This window comes from Hemitrygon akajei, chromosome 1 (genome assembly GCF_048418815.1).
Source record: "Hemitrygon akajei chromosome 1, sHemAka1.3, whole genome shotgun sequence".
NCBI classification, from domain to species: Eukaryota; Metazoa; Chordata; class Chondrichthyes; order Myliobatiformes; family Dasyatidae; genus Hemitrygon; species Hemitrygon akajei.
In genome coordinates this window covers 89,838,175-89,859,210 of record NC_133124.1, presented here as the reverse complement: position 1 = coordinate 89,859,210, position 21,036 = coordinate 89,838,175, and the positions used below count along the sequence as shown (strand labels likewise).

General features: G+C 41.4%; 1 protein-coding gene across 18 annotated transcripts in view; it reads left to right on the top strand.

Annotated features, from left to right (window-relative positions):
• LOC140728745 (focal adhesion kinase 1) overlaps positions 1-21,036 on the top strand; it is a 527,596-nt gene that overhangs the window by 455,787 nt on the left and 50,773 nt on the right. For all 18 annotated transcript variants that reach the window (XM_073047795.1, XM_073047782.1, XM_073047790.1 and 15 more), the window contains one exon: positions 11,735-11,846. In XM_073047795.1, coding sequence (XP_072903896.1) covers positions 11,735-11,846 — 112 coding nt within the window. The remainder of the gene's footprint in view (positions 1-11,734; positions 11,847-21,036) is intronic.

Genomic DNA, 21,036 nt, shown 5'->3' with positions numbered 1-21,036 from the left:
TGTGTGAGTCCACTGCTCCATATATATATATAGTCCACTCTCTATACCCTTGACTCTGTGGCTAGGCATAGCTCAAATACCATCTATAAATTTGCTAATGACACAACCATTGTTGGTAGAAACTCAGATGGAGGCAAAAGGGTGTACAGGAGCGAGATCTTCCAACTAGTGGAGTGGTGTTGCAGCAACAACCTTGTACTCAACATCGGTAAGACAAAAGAGCTGATTGTGGACTTCAGGAAGGGCAAGATGAAGGAACCCATGCCAATCCTCATTGAGGATCAGAAGTGGAGAAAAGTGAACAGTGTGCATCACTGTTTGGTTTTTTTTGGGGGGGGGCCGCAAGGGGTTACTGCACAGGACCAAAATAAGCTACAGAGGGTTGTAAATTTAGTTGGCTCCATCTTGGTTACTTACAAAGTACCCAGGGCATCTTCAAGGAGTGGTGTCTCAGAAAGGCAGTGTCCATTATTAAGGACCTCCAGCACCCAGGCGTATGATCTTTTCCCATTGTTACCATGAGGTAGAAGGTACAGAAGCCTTAAGGCACACACTGAGTGATTCAGGAACAGCTTCTTCCCCTCTGCCATCCGATTCCTAAATAGACATTGAACCATGAACACTACCTCACTTTTTAAAAGAAAAAAAACAACAGAGAACATAGAAATCTACAGTACATTACAGGCCCTTTGGCCCTCAATGTTGTGCCGACCATGTAACCTACTCTAGAAATTTCCTTGAATTTCTCTAGCTCATAGCCATCTATTTTTCTAAGCTCCACGTACCAATCTAAGAGGCTCTTAAAAGACCCTATTGTATCCACTTCGACCACTGCAACTGGCAGTGTATTCCACGTACCCACCACCCTCTGTGTGAAAAACTTAACCCTGACCTCCCCTCAGTACCTATTTCTAAGCACCTTAAAACTATGCCCCTCATGTTAGCCATTTCAGCCCCGGGAACATGATCAGTGCTCATCATTATCATCTTATACACCTCCATCAGGTCACCTCTCATCCTCCGTTGTTTCAAGGAGAAAAGGCCAACTTCACACAACAAATTCTCATAAGGTACACCCTCCATCCAGGCAACATCCTTGTAAATCTCCTCTGCACTCTCTCTGTAGTATCCACATCCTTCCTGAAGTGAAGTGACCAGAACTGAACGATTTCTGTTTTTGCATGATTTTTAATCTATTCTATATACATGATATGCACCAGCTGCTCATAAGACCACCCAGTGCTGCTTCCATGGCTTCACGTGACTCTGAATGGGGGGGGTATTCAGATGCTACACCTTGTTCAAGCATGACCTGCAGGTTAGTGGAGGGAAGGAGTGCCTTGCTCTCCTTAATAAGTTACTTGATTAGTAAGGGCATCAAGGAAACGGAGAGAAGGCAGGAGAATGGAGTTGAACAGGATAATAAATCATCTGTGATGGAATGGTGGACCAGACTTGGTTAGCCAAATGGCCTGATACTTCTCCTGAGTCCTGACGAAAGGTCTCGGCCCGAAAAGTTGACTGCTCATTTCAATGGATGCTGCCCGACCTGCTGAGTTCATCCAGCTTTTGTACGTGCTGATTCTTCTCCTATTTCTTATGATCTTATGGTCTCTCTATATATGAAGTGTATGAAAGCAAAATGCATGAATGTTCCAGGTGTGACTTATAAAATCTGTTTTTTGTAATTCAGAAATGAAAATGTGTGGGAGAGGATCACAGAAACAGCTGTGATGTGAGGGCGAGCAGCAAGGGAATGTGTCCACCAGCCCACCTCACTTACTCTGTGAATGAGCGAGTGAGCCTGCTCAGTGGTTCCAGCTCTGCTTGGCTCAACTCAGCCCCAGATTGTTACAGCTTGGGAGTGTGTGAGAAGCAAGATGGGGAGCAAAGGCATGTGGAATTCTCCATTTCCTCCCAGCACACAAAGCTGCAGCCCCACAGTAGGCAGCAAATCTGTCCCAGTGAAGTCCCAAACACTATATTCAGGCTGTATCAATCGGCTGTTCGTAATCTGAAGAAGACCTGTTTCTTCAGTTCAATTCATAACTGAAGCTCACTCATGAACATTTTGCTGAAATTAAACTTTGTATAATGCTTATAACTTTCTGAAATGATTCTTTTTATTCCAACACAAATCAAATCTGTAGACACAAAGAAAATTGATAAATTCATATGTATTCTTAGTTCCTGATACAATGAATTGAGAAGGAACAGGGCTGAGTGGATACTGTGGTTGGCCTCTTTCTTTCCAGTCATGGCAAAGTGTCTCGGCCCAAAAGGTCAGCTGTTCATTTCCCTCCATTGGTGTTGCCTAGCCTGGCATGTTTCTCCATCATTTTGTGTGTGTTACTCAATGTTTCTAGCATCTGCAGAATTTCTCTAGTCTGCACTTGTCTACATAATGTGTTGCTAACGTTGGAAATTCAGTGTATTGTTGTATAGTCTGGCATATTAGGGCATGCCCAGCAGTCCAGACTATCAAATGAAAGAAAAAGCAAAACAAAACATTAACTTGCTCTTTCAGCTTCTGTCAATTTTTGAATCATATTTTGCTTGGTATCCCTTTATTCCTTTTTTCCTTCCTTGGTTCAGTCTGGCCTGCTGAATGTGTACAGTATACCAGACTGTTTGGTTTATTATTGTCACATGTACCAAGGTACAGTGAAAAACTTGTCGTGCAGACAGTTCATGCAAATAAATTTATTACAAGGTGCTTTGAAGTAGGACAAGGTAAAACAATAACAAAATGCAAAATAAAGGCAGTCCCCGGGTTACATACGAATTCTGTTCCTGAGTTCGTCTTTAAGTCGGATTTGTACATAAGTCAGAACAAGTACATCCAGTATTATTTAGCGTCAGTTAGTCAAACATTTGTCTTAGGATATAGTATATATTTTACCTTTCTATGCATATAAAACACTTAAGAAACGTAGGTATTCCAATAATAAAACCACTGCGATGCTTAGTAAAAATCGTAGCTTTCATTGGGGCAGGGCCTTTCACATGCTCCATTATCCTCACTTTATCCGTTATCCTTTAAAATTGTTCCGATCTTTGACCGACTGTAGCCTAAGATTTTCCAATGATCGATGGTGTTTCACCTTTTTCCAAACACTTTATTATTTCCACTTTATTTTCAATCACGATCGCTTCCCATCAATGGAACAGAAACACTGCGGGCAGTGGGTCCCAAGGTCCACTGGGTCGTAAGGACCATCGCACTGAGACAGGCTAAGTGGGACAAGTGGGGGTTGTGCTGGGTTTGGGTATTTGATCCTCCACAATATACGGCATGGGAATTTAAATTGGAGGTAGCAGTGTTTTTTTTTACGAGGTCGAGTTGCAAGCTCGACATCAACCCAGCACGGACCTGGCACGGGAGCGGTCTCTCTCTGGATCAAACTCGGGAACCTCCGTTCTCACTGATCTCACTGCACCACCAGCCGACCGGAACGGTGGGGGGGGGGGGGGGGGGGCGGTGGTGGTGGGGTCAGAGTGAATCTTACTAAGAAAAATTTAAGCCAAATACAAAGTTAAACTCTCAACACAGTGTCAACAGCAATGACTTAAAATGGCGGACAGCGTCGCGATGTGACAAAATGACGGACGGCGTTCTCCTTCCTCGGTTCATTAGTACGAGTTGTCCGGCAGACGTTCGTAACTTGGGGACCACCTGTAAAGTGTAACAGCTCCAGGGAAAATGTCCTGCAGGTAGACTGTAAAGTGCATGGTCATAATGAAGTAGATTGTGATGTCAAGAGCCCATCTGGAGAACTATTGAATAATCTTCTAATTGTGGAGTAGACACTATCCTTGAGCCTAGTAGTACATGCTTTCAGACTTGTATCTTTTGGCCAAGGGGAGGTTGTCAGAGAAAACTCCCAGGGTGGTTAGATAGATAGATAGATAGATAGATACTTTATTCATCCCCATGGGGAAATTCAACTTTTTTCCAATGTCCCATACTCTTGTTGTAGCAAAACTAATTATATACAATACTTAACTCAGTAAAAAATATGATATGCATCTAAATCACTATCTCAAAAAGCATTAATAATAGCTTTTAAAAAGTTCTTAAGTCCTGGCGGTAGAATTGTAAAGCCTAATGGCATTGGGGAGTATTGACCTCTTCATCCTGTCTGAGGAGCATTGCATCGATAGTAACCTGTCGCTGAAACTGCTTCTCTGTCTCTGGATGGTGCTATGTAGAGGATGTTCAGAGTTTTCCATAATTGACCGTAGCCTACTCAGCGCCCTTCGCTCAGCTACCGATGTTAAACTCTCCAGTACTTTGCCCACGACAGAGCCCGCCTTCCTTACCAGCTTATTAAGACGTGAGGCGTCCCTCTTCTTAATGCTTCCTCCCCAACACACCACCACAAAGAAGAGGGCGCTCTCCACAACTGACCTATAGAACATCTTCAGCATCTCACTAAAGACATTGAATGACGCCAACCTTCTAAGGAAGTACAGTCGACTCTGTGCCTTCCTGCACAAGGCATCTGTGTTGGCAGTCCAGTCTAGCTTCTCGTCTAACTGTACTCCCAGATACTTGTAGGTCTTAACCTGCTCCACACATTCTCCATTAATGATCACTGGCTCCATATGAGGCCTAGATCTCCTAAAGTCCACCACCATCTCCTTGGTCTTGATTATGCTGGCTGCCTTACTGAGGCAGCAAGAGGTTTAGACAGTTCATGGAGTGGATATCCACAATTCTCTGCAGTTTCTTGAGTTCATGGGCAGAGCGATTGCCATGCCAAGCTATAATGTATCCAGAGAGGATGCCTTCTATGGTGCATTGGTAAGAATTGTTAGAAGTCATTGAGGTCATGCCAAATTTCTTTAGCCTCCTGAGAGAGTAGAGGTGTTGGTGAGCTTATTCAGCTATAGGGATGTAGTCTTTGGAGCACTCACGTTGAGAATAATCATGACAGGGAATGTAGCCCATCTTCATAGCGTAATATGACATTACACTGCTCCTTAATAGCCACATTATTTAGCCCTATGAGAGACAACAGTTTACTGACCTCAATAAAAATCATTATTTCAGGAAATGTTAATCTTAACCTTTCGTGCAGGTCTTTTACTTATTATATTGAAAACCAATGTTGTGTATAAGGTTTATCCATTTTTAATGTTTTTTGTACCTTTATTATCTGAATTCTTTCTTTTTACTTTACTGATATCGGCTATCAATTAAAAGCCACCAAATGGTTTATTTTAACAAAAGAATAAATTTATTTTATGTTAAGAAATCACTTTATACAAGTTTTTTTCTCTTGATTTTTAAATACATTTTTCTGCCACCCACTGTTTTAAAAAAAATGGAAAAATGTCTGTATTCTGTTTCCTTATCATAATTATAAACTATTTAAATCAACATATCCAAATATTTTAATTTTTAATTTAATTTAAGCCTGTTAAGGATATTTTGTAATTGCAGTGTTTCAAACATTTTGATGGTTAGTAAATTGCCTTGGAAAATTATTACTCAGAGGATTAAATAAAATCTACTTCCTTTGGTTTGACCTTTACTCTAGATAACTAGTCACTGTCTACATTTTATCTCGCCCTGTCTCGTCATGATAATTTGTCAACCTGTTTCCTACCCATAACTTTATACTTCCCTGTTCCCCTCAAGTCTTCTAATTTGCAAGGTCCTTTCATTTTTTGTCAAGATTACTTATGGGCACTCTTCCGCTTTCTTTATCTCTATTGTACCATGAATATTGTGTGCAGGTCTGATTGCCATGCTACAGGAAAGATGTGATTAAGCTAGAGAGGGTGCAGAATAGTTCCTGGTTTGTAGGCATTGACTTACCAGACTAGGTCATCTTCCCCTGAAGTAAAGGAACTTGAGCGGAAACATAATAGTGGTGTGTAAACTTATAAGGAGTTTTAATGTAGATAGACAACCAATATTTTTTCCCATAGTAGGGATGTCAAAAACAAAAGGCATAGATTTAAGTTGTGACAGAGTAAGTTTAAAGCAAATCTGAGGGGTATATTTTTCACGCAGTAGTTGGTATCTGGAATGAGCTGCCAGAGAATATAGTGGAGGCAGAAACATAAACAACATTTAAGAGGCATCTGAGCAAGTACTTAATGAGCAATGCATAAAGGAATATGGAATTAATGAGGGCAAGAGGGTTTAGTGCAGATGGGCATGATGGTTGGCATGGACATGCTGGCTGAAAGGCTGGTCAGCTGCAAACCCTTTTTGACATTCTTTAGCATAGGTTTTAAATCTCATTATATGATTGGCCTCTTTCAATAAGCTGCTCTCCCTGAGGTTGAGATAAATATTCATACTTTACCTGCATTTATATTTTCTTTACTGCTGTGTCTCAATATCTTGCACCTTTTTACCTTGAGCTATTTCATTATCCTTTCCATTACATATGAGCTATGACAACTTTGAGTATTAAGTTTTCACTGTACATCACAAAATCAGGAATATTGTCTAAGATTGTTGATTAGATTGTTAATATTCATGATACACTGCCTCACATTTTAAAACAACTTTTCATGCAACAAAACACATAGAAATATATTGGGGTTGCTAAAACTATTACTCGATTGTTGTAAAACATGTATGCTGCTCGAAAAATTGAAACCATGCTTCATGATGCAAATTGGAGACCTTATCTTCAAATCCGTTCTCAGCTCCACAATTTTGTTTTATGTATCTTTCTGCACATGGAGTACTGGCTTGGCTGATTTCTCAGTGGAAGTATGTGCTAAGTTATTTCGGTGATGCTGTTTCTCCTATAGCTGTATCTTTGGCTACGTCCACACGACACCGGATAAATACGTAACCGAACCTTTTTCTCTTCGTTTTTACCCTCTGTCCACACTAAAACGGCGTTTTTGTCCCCCAAAACCAGAGCTTTTCAGAAACACTTTCCAGGGTGGGTATTTTTGAAAACGCTGCTCGGGCAGATTAGTGTGGACGGGGTAACCGGAGACTTCTGAAAACACTGTCAGACAGCAGCGCACTATTTCATTGTTTTCTTGAACGCAACCTAACAATTTCAGAACAGACGGCAACGAGACTGAAGCCAGAAGAGTTAGAAATGTACTCACCAAATACTTTGACCCATAACTTATTGAATAAATAAGTATACTCACTTTGCCCTGTTTTCTGTCCTTGCTCGTATGAAGGTGGTTTACCTATTTATGCAAGTACTTCTATGACAATAGATGTATAACAGCCTAATGTAACATTGTATGGAAATACAAGATAACACTGATGTGGACATGTTTTACACAGTTAACAAGGTGCTTTATTAATGCAACAGAGTTAGTCAGTTTTTCAATGTTCGTCGTCAGCCGGGTCAACCTGTCTGTAAACTCCCTGTCGGTTGCTTTCGTATGCTCCAGTATTTGTTTTTTTCACTTTTATGTTCTCCTGCGCGAGAGCCAACAGCTGTCCGTCGTCTTAAATTTTTCAAGTCTGTAACTACACAAATGCGCACTTTTACGGCGAGATTCGACATCAAACATGTCGCTTGTTTTCGGTAGATGTGTCCTGCACATGCTCAGTAGGAGGAGATTCACCGAAATCTCCATTTCAATATGGATAGAGATATTTTCAAAAACGCATAGTGTGGACGCCTATTGTTTTTACGCAAAACCGGCATTTTCAAAATTATCCAGTCTAGTGTGGATGTAGCCTTTGTTTCAAAGGTTACTATGCTGTCTTAGTATCTTGTCACAAGTCATTTGTATTCTTTTCTTCTGTTAAATGTGTTCTGCTGCAACAATGACAAGGGATTTGAGGTTATTCATTGCTCCACAGTTCAGTAAAGCCTTTCCCATTTGAATGCATGAACTCTCATTCTTAACACAAGTTAAAAACTGGGACTTGTGTAGACTGTGAATTATGAAGCTTCCAGGCCAAGACATTTCCCATTGCTGCTGGATCCTTTGGCTCCCCTTCCCCACCACTACTCCCCAACTCTGGGTCTCTCAGGCACCTCTATCAACTCTTGGATCTTCGGAGCTTCCATCTTCCTCTCACCCTACCTTCCCTGAACACCTTGACCCTCCTCTCTCTAATGCCACCAACTCTTTCCCCCCCCTCTCATCCCAGCCCTAATCCCTGCCTTGGCTTCACCATTCCCTCCGACCTTCCCCTCTCAGGCAGAATGTTCTGTCCTCAGCAGGGTCTTACTTTTGTCTCCCTTTGCCCACACCTTAGTGAGTTCAGCATCTGCCACAATGCTGAGCTCTTCTTCCATCACCTCTGTCTCTGAGCCCACTTCTTTGGCAAGAATTTCCCACCCTGCATGCTCTCTGCACCAATTCCAACCTCACCATCAAATCCACAGACAAAGGGGCTACTGTTATAGTATGGTGAACTGACTTCTACCTTCACCGACCTCATCAAGTCTGGTGATCTCCCATCCACCACCACCAAGCTCATTGTTCCCTTACCCTGCTCTGCTCATCTCAATCTCCTATCCAATACCCACAAACCTTACTGTCCAGTTAGGACTATTGTTTCTGCCTGTTCCTGTCACACTGAACTCTTGTCACATACTTTAACTGCATTTTATCCCCCTTGGTTCAGTCCCTTACTACCTATATCTATGATACTTCTCATGCTCTTGATCTCCTCAACAACTTGCAGTTCCCTGGCTCTGATTGCCTCATTTTCACCATGGTTGTCCAGTCTCTATACACTTCTAACCCTCAGCAAAAAGACCTTCAGGCCCTCCGTTTCTTTCTTAACAACAGAACTGACCAGTTCTCCTCCACTACTACCCTCTTCCAACTGGCAGAACTGGTTCTCGCCCTCAACAATTTCTCTTTCAGCTCCTTCCACTTTCTCCAAACTTAAGATGTCGCAATGGACACCCGGATGAGTTCCAGCTATGCTCACTGTTTCATTGGCTATGTAGAACAGGCCATGTTCCAAACCTTCCGTGGTAATGCTCCCAACTCTTTCTGTGATACATTGATGACTGCATTGGTGCTGTTTCATGTACCGTGTTGAGCTCGTCAGTTTCATCAACTTTGCCTCCAACTTCCCCACCGTGTATTCTTTGCCTGCCCTTAAATTCATGTAATCCATTTCTGACACCTCTCCCTCCTTTCTCAATCTCTCTGTCTACATTGTTGGAGGCAAACTGTCTCTTGATGTCTTTTATAAGCCCACCAATTCCCATAGATAACTCAACTGTATCTCGTTCCACCCTGCCTTCTGTAAAAAAAATTTCCTTTTTCTCAGTTCCTTTATCTCCATCGTATCTTTTCCCAAGATGAGGCTTTTCTTTCCTCTTTCTTCAGAGAATAGGATTTCCCTTCCTCCACCATTGATGCTACCCTCACTTGTATCTCCTCCATTTCCCAGATATCTGTGCTCACCCCATCTTCCCATCTGGGGATAGAGTTCCTCTAGTCCTCACCTACCACCCCATGAGCTTCTGCATCCAACACAACATTTAACTGCAACTTCAACCATCTTCAACAGGATCCTACCACCAAACACATCTTTACCTCCCTCCCCACACTCCGCCTTCTGCAGGAATTGCTCCCATTGTGATTCCATTATCCATTCATCCGTCCCCACTAATTTCCCTCCTGGCACTTATCCCAGAAAGCGGAAAAAGTGTTACAGCTGCCCATTCGCATCCTCACTCACCTCCATTCAGAATCCCAAACAGTCCTTCCAGGTGAGGCAACACTTAACATGCAAACCTTTTGAGATTGTCTACTGTATCTGCTGCTCCCAGTACGCCCTTCTCTACATTGGTGAAACCCAACATAGGTTGGGATTCTGCCTTGTCGAGCACCTCAGCTCCACCCGCAAAAAGTGGAATTGCCTGGTGGCCAGCCATTTCAATTCCTATCCTCATTCCCATTCCCATTCCAACATGTCAGTCCTCTTCTGCTACGATGAGGCCACTCTCAGGCAGGAGGAGCAACGTCTCATATTCTGTCTAGGAAGTCTCCAATCTGATGGCATAAAAATTGTTTTCTCCATCCTCTAGTATTTTTTCCCTTCCTCTTCCCTTTTCTTCAAATCCCCACTCTGGCCCCTTACCTCTTCTCATTTGCCTGTCACCTCCTTCCCTTTCTCCCATGATCCAATCAGATTCCTTATTCTCCAGCTCTTTGCCTTTTCCACTTATCATCCCCACCCCCCACCCCCACAGCTTATCCACCCACCTGGTTTCACCTATCTCCTTTGAGCTTCTCTTCCTGCTCCTACTCCCCAAGCCTTCATATTCTGGCTTCTTCCCCCTTCCTTTCCAGTCCTAATGAAGGGTCTCACTGGAAACATCAACTGTTTATTCATTTCCATAGATGCTGAATGACCTGTTGAGTTCCTCCAGTATTTAGAGTGTATTGCTCTTGAGTAGAACTTGCTGAGTTAACCACCAAACTGCTGTAAGATATGACAGCAATTTTCATTTTCTTGCAGCAATTAGCTAAACCACTAATGGTTAAGCCCCCCAAGTCCATTAAGTCTTACAGGTATAATAACCAGATATATTTTAATAGTTTTAATAGATGGAGTTGGAGCATTTGTAACTACTGAACTTTTTAGTTTATTACTTTGCATTGTAGCTTTCAATTTGGCTGGAAGAAGTCAACATAAAAATAGGGACTTTATTCTTTAGTTATATCTTCTTCAGCATTCCCTTGGTATCAAGGCTTCCACTCCAGATTTGGGTTCCAAGGTAGCCAGTGAGGAATGTTGGAACAGTTGGGGGTCCGAGAGAAGGAACAGGTGAAGCCTGGCCGGGTTGGTGCTTGGTCTTAAAGATTGTGCTCCTGACATTTTAATGTGCTCCCAGTAGATGGACTTGAAGTTCTTCATACCACCCTAAAAGCTCCTGCTGCATTTTGAGCAGTCACTGATCATGAATTCCAGCCTTTTATGAGCAATGAAAATCCATATACATAATATGTTGTCAGTGATAGCACACCCATTGGGAAATCTTGCATATTCAGGCAATAAAGTCTGTGACAAAAGCTTGCATCCACTTCAGTAAGCATATTTTCAAGATCAAAATCTATCAGTGAATCCTTTAAAAAAGAGTATGAATGAAGCCTAATTTGAACAAGAGGAATTATGGGAGTTTTCAGGAAATTCATAATAAATGGCTGATAGAGCAAATACTGATGCAGTGATATGGAAATCCTTGCCCAATTATTTTTCTAATTTTTGCTCCTTTGAAGTGCTCTAAAACTTCCTTTCATTTCTTGTGACCTTACCTTGGTTTGGAGCCCCATTTTTATCTTATGACAGTTTTGTGAAAGGATTTAGGTATTTTTTTTAATGCACAGTGCTGCAGCAAGTAGAACTGCTGCCACACAGCTCCAACAACCTACACCTCAATAATATGTTGCTAATGTAATTTATTGTATCCAATTAACCTTAATGCAGCTAGGTGTAGAGAAATCAGGAGAAAGGGCATGTGAAAGAGTGTTTTGCTGAGAAGTAGTAGGGGGAATGGGGTTAATGGGTAGTAAGATTGCTCTGAATGGCCACCAGCATGCACTGAATGGCCACCTTTTGTGGACAATCAAACGGTGCAGTTGTTTTGTCAGTACTTTGGCCACTTTGGTCTTTCAAACCCCATTGCTCTATACATGTTTGAAAGAATGCATTTATTTTTGAACTGTTGGCATTTTCCTCAGTTATTGATATCAAGTTATTGTTAAAAGCAGTTTGTTTATCTGATTATAGTTGAAATACATGTTTTCCTTTCAGTACAATATTGGAAGAAGAGAAAATGCAGCAAGAAGAACGAATGAGAATGGAGCAGAGGCGGCAAATCACAGTTTCCTGGGATTCTGGCGGATCAGATGAAGCCCCTCCAAAGGTACAAGCTTGGCTATTTTAAAATACCTGATTAGTATCATGTACCGGTATTCTGGTATTGTTTAATTCCAGGTTTAACATAATGCAGCTTTTCAAATACAGTGGTCTCTATGGTTAATATGATTACGACTCCTATTAACTGTTATGATGTATAAATGTGAAATAATTTAAATGTAAATTTGTATGTGCTACTATTTCACATAATTTTTGCAATACTAGTGATTTCAGGTTTGGTTATGTGCGTAATTTTGAACGATTCAGTTGTAAATCTCACATTCTGTTTGCTTAGGTTTGAATTGAGAACAGTGGCTAAGAGTTGTGTAATGCATTTAACTTTATGAAATTTCCCCAGGTACCAATCAGATTATCAAACAAATTTGACCCCAAGCCCTGATGTTAACATAGGTGGCTTAAAGATTTGATTAAGTGAATACGTTTGACGAGTATTTTTAAAGTGAAAAGAGAAGTCAGGGAATTCATGGGGCAGGCTCTAGAACTAGGGACTTGGATAGCAAAGGAAGGCATCTTCACTAATCATTAACAGAATAAACTGGGGTATGTGAAAGGCGAAATGTGTATAGATCATGGAAGATTGAAAAACAGCAGGCCATAGACATTCAGCCCAGAAGCAGGACATTTTGCCTACCATGCCCCTATTGATTATCATGTATTTATCTGTACTGGGGATTTCCAACCTGGGGTCCACAAACCCTTTGGTTATAATGGTAGGAGTCCATTGCATAATAAAGGTTGGAAACTCCTGATCTATACCGATCTAATTTTCAGCACATGGCCCTTAGGCTTCTTTATCTTTAGCGCTCATGTAAATACAGGTCCTCCTCAGGGTTCAATTCCTGTAAGCAGTGTGAAACCCAAACAATTTGGAACCGAGTTTCCACTTATTAAAAAATGCCTGCAGCCTCACAGTGGCTGGCAGATTCACCCGCCGTTCTCCCAAATGCATAAGCATATGTACAAACTGTGCATTAGCTAGGGAGGACCTGTACAATCCCTCAGGTGGTATCATTCAATAAAGACCTTCAGAAAAGGCAGGTTGGCAACATTGAGGCTCATGAACTTAAAGGATAACCTGTAGCATGAATAGAAAGTTGATATGTATAGCAGATAGAGAACTACTTTTTTTTTTAGTGATTTAGACATGGATCAGCAGAATAACATTGTCATGTTTGGAGATGACATAAAACATGAAAATGCAGTAATGGACTGCAAGAAGACATGCACTTGAATAGACAGACAAGAGATAGGTAAAATATAAAATAAGTGTGAGTGAAACAATTTCAGAAATAACAGAGTACAAGAAGACTAAATATGATTGTACTTGTACATCCTATAGAACTGGGCAACCAGGGTGTGCATGTGTGTAATTCTTTGAAAGTGGAAGGACTTGTTGATAGGTGATTTGTGAATAAAGCTAAAGAGACATTTCAGCTTTCTTTGCATGTTTCATGCATTAGATCTTCATGACTGGCTTGTTTGGGCAGAAATGAGGTCATTCCATTAGATCAGAATTTGTAGTATTTGATAGATAATGTAATTTAAAATTATGCAACCAAAGCACCCAATTCAAATCAGGTGAGCTTGTATTACCTTTACACAGCAATATTTTATTAGCTGCAGTAAAGCCAGTATTAGTTTTAGATTTATTTGCATTGTCTTCTGATGTAATAGTAAAACCATCTATTGAATACAAATTCTAAACTGAACTAACAGATAAGTGCAACTACAAGTTCATCATCTGTGCTTTTACTTGTACAAAGCTAGATGATTTTAATGCAGTTCCAATGCGGCAAAGTCAGTAGCATTTCAATTATAAACCTGGGTGGTTGTGATTTTTCTGTGATTGTAATTTGCAATTTCATGTATTGAAAACCTTAGCATTTTATCATCAGGGTAAGAAAATGTGACACATGATGTACATGTGAAGGTGAAATGCAGGCCCTTCTGCTTACCAAGGGAGTTCACTGATACTGTGATTGGGGCTGCATACCCTCCTCCCCGCCCCCCCCCCCCAATCTTTGCTAATGCTGGGGACGTGATGTGTGAGCTCTACAGTACCATCAGTGATTTGCAAACCACACACCTCAATGGTTTCTTTATTGTTGCTAGCGATTTCAACCATGCTAACTTAATAACAGTCCTGCCTAAATTCTATCAGCATGTTGAGATGAAAACATATTAAACCTAGTTTATATCAGCGTCCTGATGCATACAAAACGCTCCCAGTCCTCACCTTAGACCACTTATCTGTTACGCTAATTCATGTATACCAACCATTGATTAAATGAGTTAAACCAGATCAAAGGGAGATACAAATCTGGCTAGAAGGAGCAACCTCAGCATTGTGGGACTGCTTTGAAAGCACAGATTGAAGCATGTTAAGGGGACAACTAGCTACAACCATCACATTAACATCAATGAATATGTGAAATCTGTGACAGTTACATAGAGAAGTGCATTGAGGACGTCACTATTATTCAACACATCCACGTGAGGGCAAATCTGAAGCCATGGCTGACAGCAGAGGTCCAGGCACTGCTGAGATATCGAGATGCTACCTTCAGATTGGAGGCTAGGACAGCTCTCGGGTCAGCAAGAGCTGCACTTTCCCATGCCAACAGGAAGGCAAAATGGGATTATACACGCAAACACGAGGAAATCTGCAGATGCTGGAAATTCAAGCAACACACACAAAATGCTGGTGGAACGCAGCAGGCCAGGCAGCATCTATAGGAAGAAGTACAGTCGACATTTTGGGCCAAGACCCTTCGTCAGGACTAACTGAAAGAAAAGGTAGTAAGAGATTTGAAAATGGGAGTGGGAGGGAGAAATCTGAAATGATAGGAGAAGACAGGAGGGGGAGGGATGAAGCTAAGAGCTGGAAAGTTGATTGGTAAAAGGGATACACAGCTGGAGAAGGGAAAGGGTCATGGGACGGGAGGCCTTGGGAGAAAGAAAGGGGGAGGGGAGCACCAGAGGGAGATGGAGAGCAGGCAAGGAGTGATTGTGAGAGGGGCAGAGAGAGAAAAAAAGGAGAGGAAAAGGGGGGGGGTATAAATAAATAAATAAGGGATGGGGTAAGAAGGGGAAGAGAGGCATTAACAGAAGTTAGAGAAATCTATGTTCATGCCATCAGGTTGGGGGCTACCCAGATGGAATATCAAGTGTTGTTCCTCCAGTCTAAGTGTGGCTTTATCTTGACAGTAGAGGAGGCCATGGATAGACATATCAGAATGGGAGAGGGACGAGGAATTAAAATGTGGGGCTACTGGGAGATCCTGCTTTCTCTGGTGGACAGAGCATAGGTGTTCAGCGAAACAGTCTCCCATTCTGAGTCGGGTCTCACCAATATATATAGAAGGCCGCACCGAGAGCACTGGACGCAGTATGAACTCTCACAGCTACCTGGACGATTCCTCTTCCCACCATGTCTCTTACAAAAATGCCACCCCCTTCTTGCAATTCCTCAGTCTCTGCCGCATCTGCTCTCAGGATGAGGCTTTTCATTCCAGGACAAAGGAGATGTCTTCCTTTTTTAAAGAAAGGGGCTTCCCTTCCTCCACCATCAAATCTGCTCTCAAACGTATCTCTCCCATTTCACGCACATCTGTTCTCACCCCATCCACCCATCACCCCACTCAGGATAGGGTTCCCCTTGTCCTCAGCTACCACCCCACCAGCCTCCGGGTCCAACATATAATTCTCCGTAACTTCCGCCACCTCCAACGGGTCCCACTACCAAGCACATCTTTCCCTCCCCCCCCCCCATGCTTTCCGCAGGGATCGCTCCCTGCCCGACTCCCTTGTCCATTCGTCCCCCCCATCCCTTCCCACCGATCTCCCTCCTGGCACTTGTCCTTGTGAGCGGAACAAGTGCTACACCTGCCCTTACACTTCCTCCCTCACCACCATTCAGGGCCCCAGACAGTCCTTCCAGGCAACAGTTCACCTGTGAGTCGGCTGGTGTGATATACTGCGTACAGTGCTTCCAATGCAGCCTTCTATATATTGGTGAGACCCAATGCAGACTGGGAGACCATTTCGCTGAACAGAAAGCAGGATCTCCCAGTGGCCACACATTTTAATTCCACGTCCTATTCCCATTCTGGTATGTCTATCCATGGCCTCCTCTACTGTCAAGATGAAGCCACACAGAGGTTGGAGGAACAACACCTGATATTCCGTCTGGGTAGCCTTCAACCTGATGGCATGAACATTGATTTTTCCAACTTCCATTAGTGCCCTTCCTCCCCTTCTTACCCCATCCCTTATTTATTATTATTCCTCCAAACCCCCCCCCACTTTTCTCTCGTTTTTTTCTCTCTCTGCCCCTCTCACAATCACTCCTTGCCTGCTCTCCAACTCCCTCTGGTGCTCCCCTCCCCCTTTCTTTCTCCCAAGGCCTCCCGTCCCATGACTCTTTCCCTTCTCCAGCTGTGTGTTCCTTTTGCCAATCAATTTTCCAGCTCTTAGCTTTACCCCTCCCCCTCCTGTCTTCTCGTATCATTTTGGATTTTCCCCTCCCCCTCCCACTTTCTTACTATCTTTCATTTAGTCTTGACAAAGGGTCTCGGCCCGAAACGTCGACTGTACTTCTTCCTATAAATGCTGCCTGGCCCGCTGCGTTCCACTAGCATTTTGTGTGTTTTGCTGGGATTATACAAGGAGAATGTACAGCTATTTCTGTGACATTAGAGTCGTGGGCGCATGTAGCACGGCATTCAGACCATAACGGACGACAAGTCCTCCTTGAGCGTCAATAACAGTGATGCCTCTCTTCCCAATAGGCTGAATGTCTTTTAAACTCGGTTTGAGGCCAGAACTATGATCTGATGAGGAATGGCACTCTATCTGGCTGAAGTTGCTGTGAGGAAGACCTTAGCCAGGGTCAGCCCTCGTAAAGCTGCATGGTCTGGTAATGTACCTAGACAGGTGCTAAGGGACTGTGCGGCCCAGTTAACAGACATCTTCAACAGCTCTCTGGAACTGTCTACTGCCCAACAGGCTTCAAGGCAGCCACCATCGTTCTGATGCCCAAGAGGCAACCAGCCTCAACAACTACCATCTAGAGGCGATGACCTCAACAATAATGAAGTGCTTTGACCGGCTGGTTATGGAGCAGATTAAATCCCAATTTTCCTGTGCCCTTTCCAGTTCACTTATTGCTTAACTCAATCCATCAATGATGCCATAACCTCTGGACTCCAGTCCATCCTGTCTGACCTGGAAAATCGTGCCTCATATGCCTGGATGCTGTTTACTGACTTCAGCTTGGCATTTAATATTATCATCCCACAGAAGCTGGTGGGTAAACTGGCCTCATTGGGTCTCAACACCTCTGTAATTGTAACTGGATCCTTAGACAGAAAGGCCACACACAGTCTGTGCATGTTGGCAGAAACTTCTCTCACTCCATCACGCTGAACATTGGCTCTCCCCAAGCTGTGTGCTCAATTTGCCACTGTTCATGGACTGTCGCATGACTACACTGCCAGATCCAGTACAAACTGAATCATCAAGTGTGCAAATGACACAACATTTCCTGGCCTCATCAACAATGACAATGAAATGCCATACAGACGGGAGGTAGAGAAGGTGATAGAGATAATTGTAGACTTTAGAAAGGTGCAGGCTGACCACACCTCATTGCGCATACACAGCCTCTCCATGGAGAGAGTTAGGAGCATCAAGATTCTTGAAGTGCATATAATGGACGTTCTTACCTGCTCCCTCAACATCACCTCTTTGGTCAAGAAAGCACAGCAGCATTTCCACTTCCTGAGGAGATTGGGTGAGGGAAGCTCCCCACACCCAATTCTGAGTAATTTTTAAAGGAGTACCATCAAAAGCATCCTGACCAGATGCTTCACTGTCTGATAATGGGAATTGCAAGGCATCTGACCACAGTTCCCTACAAAGGATTGCAAGGACTGCTGAGAGGGTCATCAAGGTCTCTCTTCCAACCGTCAGTGATATCTATCAAGAGTGCTGCGTACACAGGGCCTTTAGTGTTGTCGGTGATCCCACCCATCCATCAAACAATCTTTTGCCCCCCCCCCCCCCCACCACCAACAGGTAGGAGATACAGCATTAGGACAAGAACTGTTAAGATGGGAAACAGCTTCTTCCCCCGGCCATAAGACAACAGAACTCCCTGCAACCACCCAGGTCTCATCATGCATAAATTACCAGTAGTGTTATACTGTTTACTCCTTTAATATGCCATAAATACACCTTATTAGTTATTAAATTACAAGTGGTAATATTACTTAATGTTATGTGTCTGAGTTGAGTTACAGTATATGGACTGTGTTGTGCACCTTAGTCTGAGGAACGTTGCTTCATTTGGCAGCATATAATTGAATGGCAATAAACTGAACTTGAACATTGTGTTTAGTTCATCCAGAATTGTATAATGTAAATATGATTTGAAAAGCAGAAGTATCAACTCAAGTAAAAACATAAACAGAAGAAATTCTGCAGATGCTGGAAATCCAAACCAACACACGCAAAATGCTGGAGGGGCTCGGCAGGTCAGAAAATATCCACAGAAATGAACAAACAGTCAGCAATTCAAGTTGAATCTCTTCTTTAGGACTAGAAAGGAAGGGGAAGCTGCCAGAATAAAAAGGTGGGGGGAGGGGAAGAAGCTTAGCTGTAAGGTAATAGGTAAAGTGGGTGGGGAAGTTAAAGGGCTGGAGAGGAAGGAATCTGATAGGAGAGGAGAGTGGACCATAAGAAAAAGGACAGGAGGAGGTAATAGGCAAGTGAAAAGAGGTCAGAGAGGAATAGAAGAAGTGGGGAAGGGGAGGGAATTTTTTTTTCCCTCTCTTCGATACTCCACTCGTCTTAGAATCATTTTGAAAATGGCTGTCAGAAATGGTTCTGTTCGACTCAAGAGGTGCAGGATTTTTTAATTTCCGAATAACTGTTTTATGAACAATTGTTATTTTTTACTTTTGGTATACCTTCGTATCTAATTTTTTTTGTACTTTTATTTCTTTGCTTAGAAGATTAAGGATTTAACAACAGTAAGTTTTCATTGAGTTAATACTTTCCAAGTTAATATGTTCTGAATTTTCTTAGTTCTTTTTAATATTTTATATGATATTTTTTCATGAGGTTTTTTTAATAAGTTTAATTTTCCTCCATTTTTTTGTTGCATCTTGTTGAAATGCAGTTAGCCTTGATATTTTTTTGGAACTCAGACAGTAGATTGTTTTGGCAGGGTATTGTGGGTAGGTTTGACTGTTGACTGCCCTATAGTCGACTTGCTCTCTTTGGGTGGGGGGGGGTGGGTTTCTTCTTTTCTATCAGTTGTTTGGTTCTCTTGGCTTCATTTGTTGCTTGGTTACTTTATCTTAAAGATCTTCGTTTGGATTTAATATCTATTGTAGCGGTTTTCTAACCTCTCTTTTAAGTAATATTTTTAAATGGGCCATACTATTAATTTACTTAGTTTTAATGTGAAAGGATTAAACTATCCTGTGAAACGTAATAAGATATTTAATTATATTAAGAAATTGAATGTCTTGATTAATTTTTTTACAAGAAACACATGTTCGTAAATGTGATAATTTATGTCTTTTCAGCCGTTGGAAGGGCTTATTCTTTCATTCCTCCTTTCAGGCTAAGGCCAGAGGAGTTTTGATTCTTATAGATAATTCAGTTTCTTTTGTTCAACATAATGTAGTGTCTGATACCAACGGGCATTTTGTTATAGTGTCAGGGAAATTAGATAATAAATTAATGGTTTTTGCTCATTTGTATGCCCCCGAATATAGATGATCCTGGTGTTTTGAACACTTTTTTCGCTTTTACCAGATTTAAGTCTGTGTTCTCTAGTTTTAGGAGGAGACTTCGACTGCTGTTTAGACCCTGTTTTAGATCGCTCATCTTTTAAACAATTGACTTTTAGTAGATCTGCCTCCTTTATCCAATCTTTTCTAATGAAATGTGATATTGTTGATGTTCCAACAGATAAAGAGTACTCTTTTTTTTCTCATGTTCATCATACGTATTCCAGGATTGATTTTTTTTTGTTGATAGTCAATTGATTCCATTGATTCGATCCTGTGAATATAAAGAGATTGCTGTTTCAGATCATGCTCCTGTGTTTTTATCTTTAAATCTTCCGGGTGTCTCCCAAATAAACAGATTCTGGAGTTTTAATCCAACTCTGTTATAAGGATTTTTTTTAATTTTTGGAGAGTCAAATTACTTTTTTTTTTGAAGAGAATACACTAAAAGAGACTTCTAGACTTATTTTGTGGTATGCTTTTAAGACTTATATTAGAGGACAAATTATTTCTTTTACCACAAGTGTTCAGAGAAAAGCTAATAAGGAGAGAATTGAATTAGCCAATCAGTTGAAACTATTAGACCAAAAATATGCTTTGGCTCCAGATCCTGTTTTATATAAAAGATGTGTTGAAATTAAAACTAAATACGATCTGCTTTTAACTTATCCAATTGAAACTCAACTTTTAAAAAATAAAAGTCCGTTTTATGTTCATGGAGATAAAACAGGTAAACTATTGGCTAACCAATTAAAGACCTTTATAGTTAAATGCCAAATTAAAGAAATTTGTAAAGCTAATGCTGATAAAACATCTGATCATTTAGAAATAAACGATACTTTCAGAGAATTCTATTATAAACTTTATAGTTCTGATCCTCCTAAAGAAAATAATGAATAGTTAACTAGATCGATTAAACATTCCTGCACTTTCTGATGATAATCAAAAATTGCTGAATCAACACATTTCTTATGAGGAAATTGCCAAGGTTGTTCACTCTTTGCACTTGGAGAAGGCTCCAGGTCCTGATGGATTTTCTGGAGAGTTTTAAAAGGCTTTTTCCTCTTTGCTTATACCTTACTTATATTCCGTCCTTTCGGACTCTTAAATTAGGTAGGTTGCCACAATCTTTTTTATGAGGCCTATATTTTGCTTATTCTTAAAAAGAATAAGAATCCAACTGAATGTTCTTCTTATAGACCAATTTCCTTACTTAATGTCGATACTAAAATTTTACCTAAAATTTTGGCTCGTAGGATTGAAAATATTTTGCCATCTAATATTTCTGATGATCAGACTGGATTTATCAAAAATCGATACTCCCACTTTAATATTTGTCGTTTATTGAATGTAATTTATTCTCCTTCTAAAGAG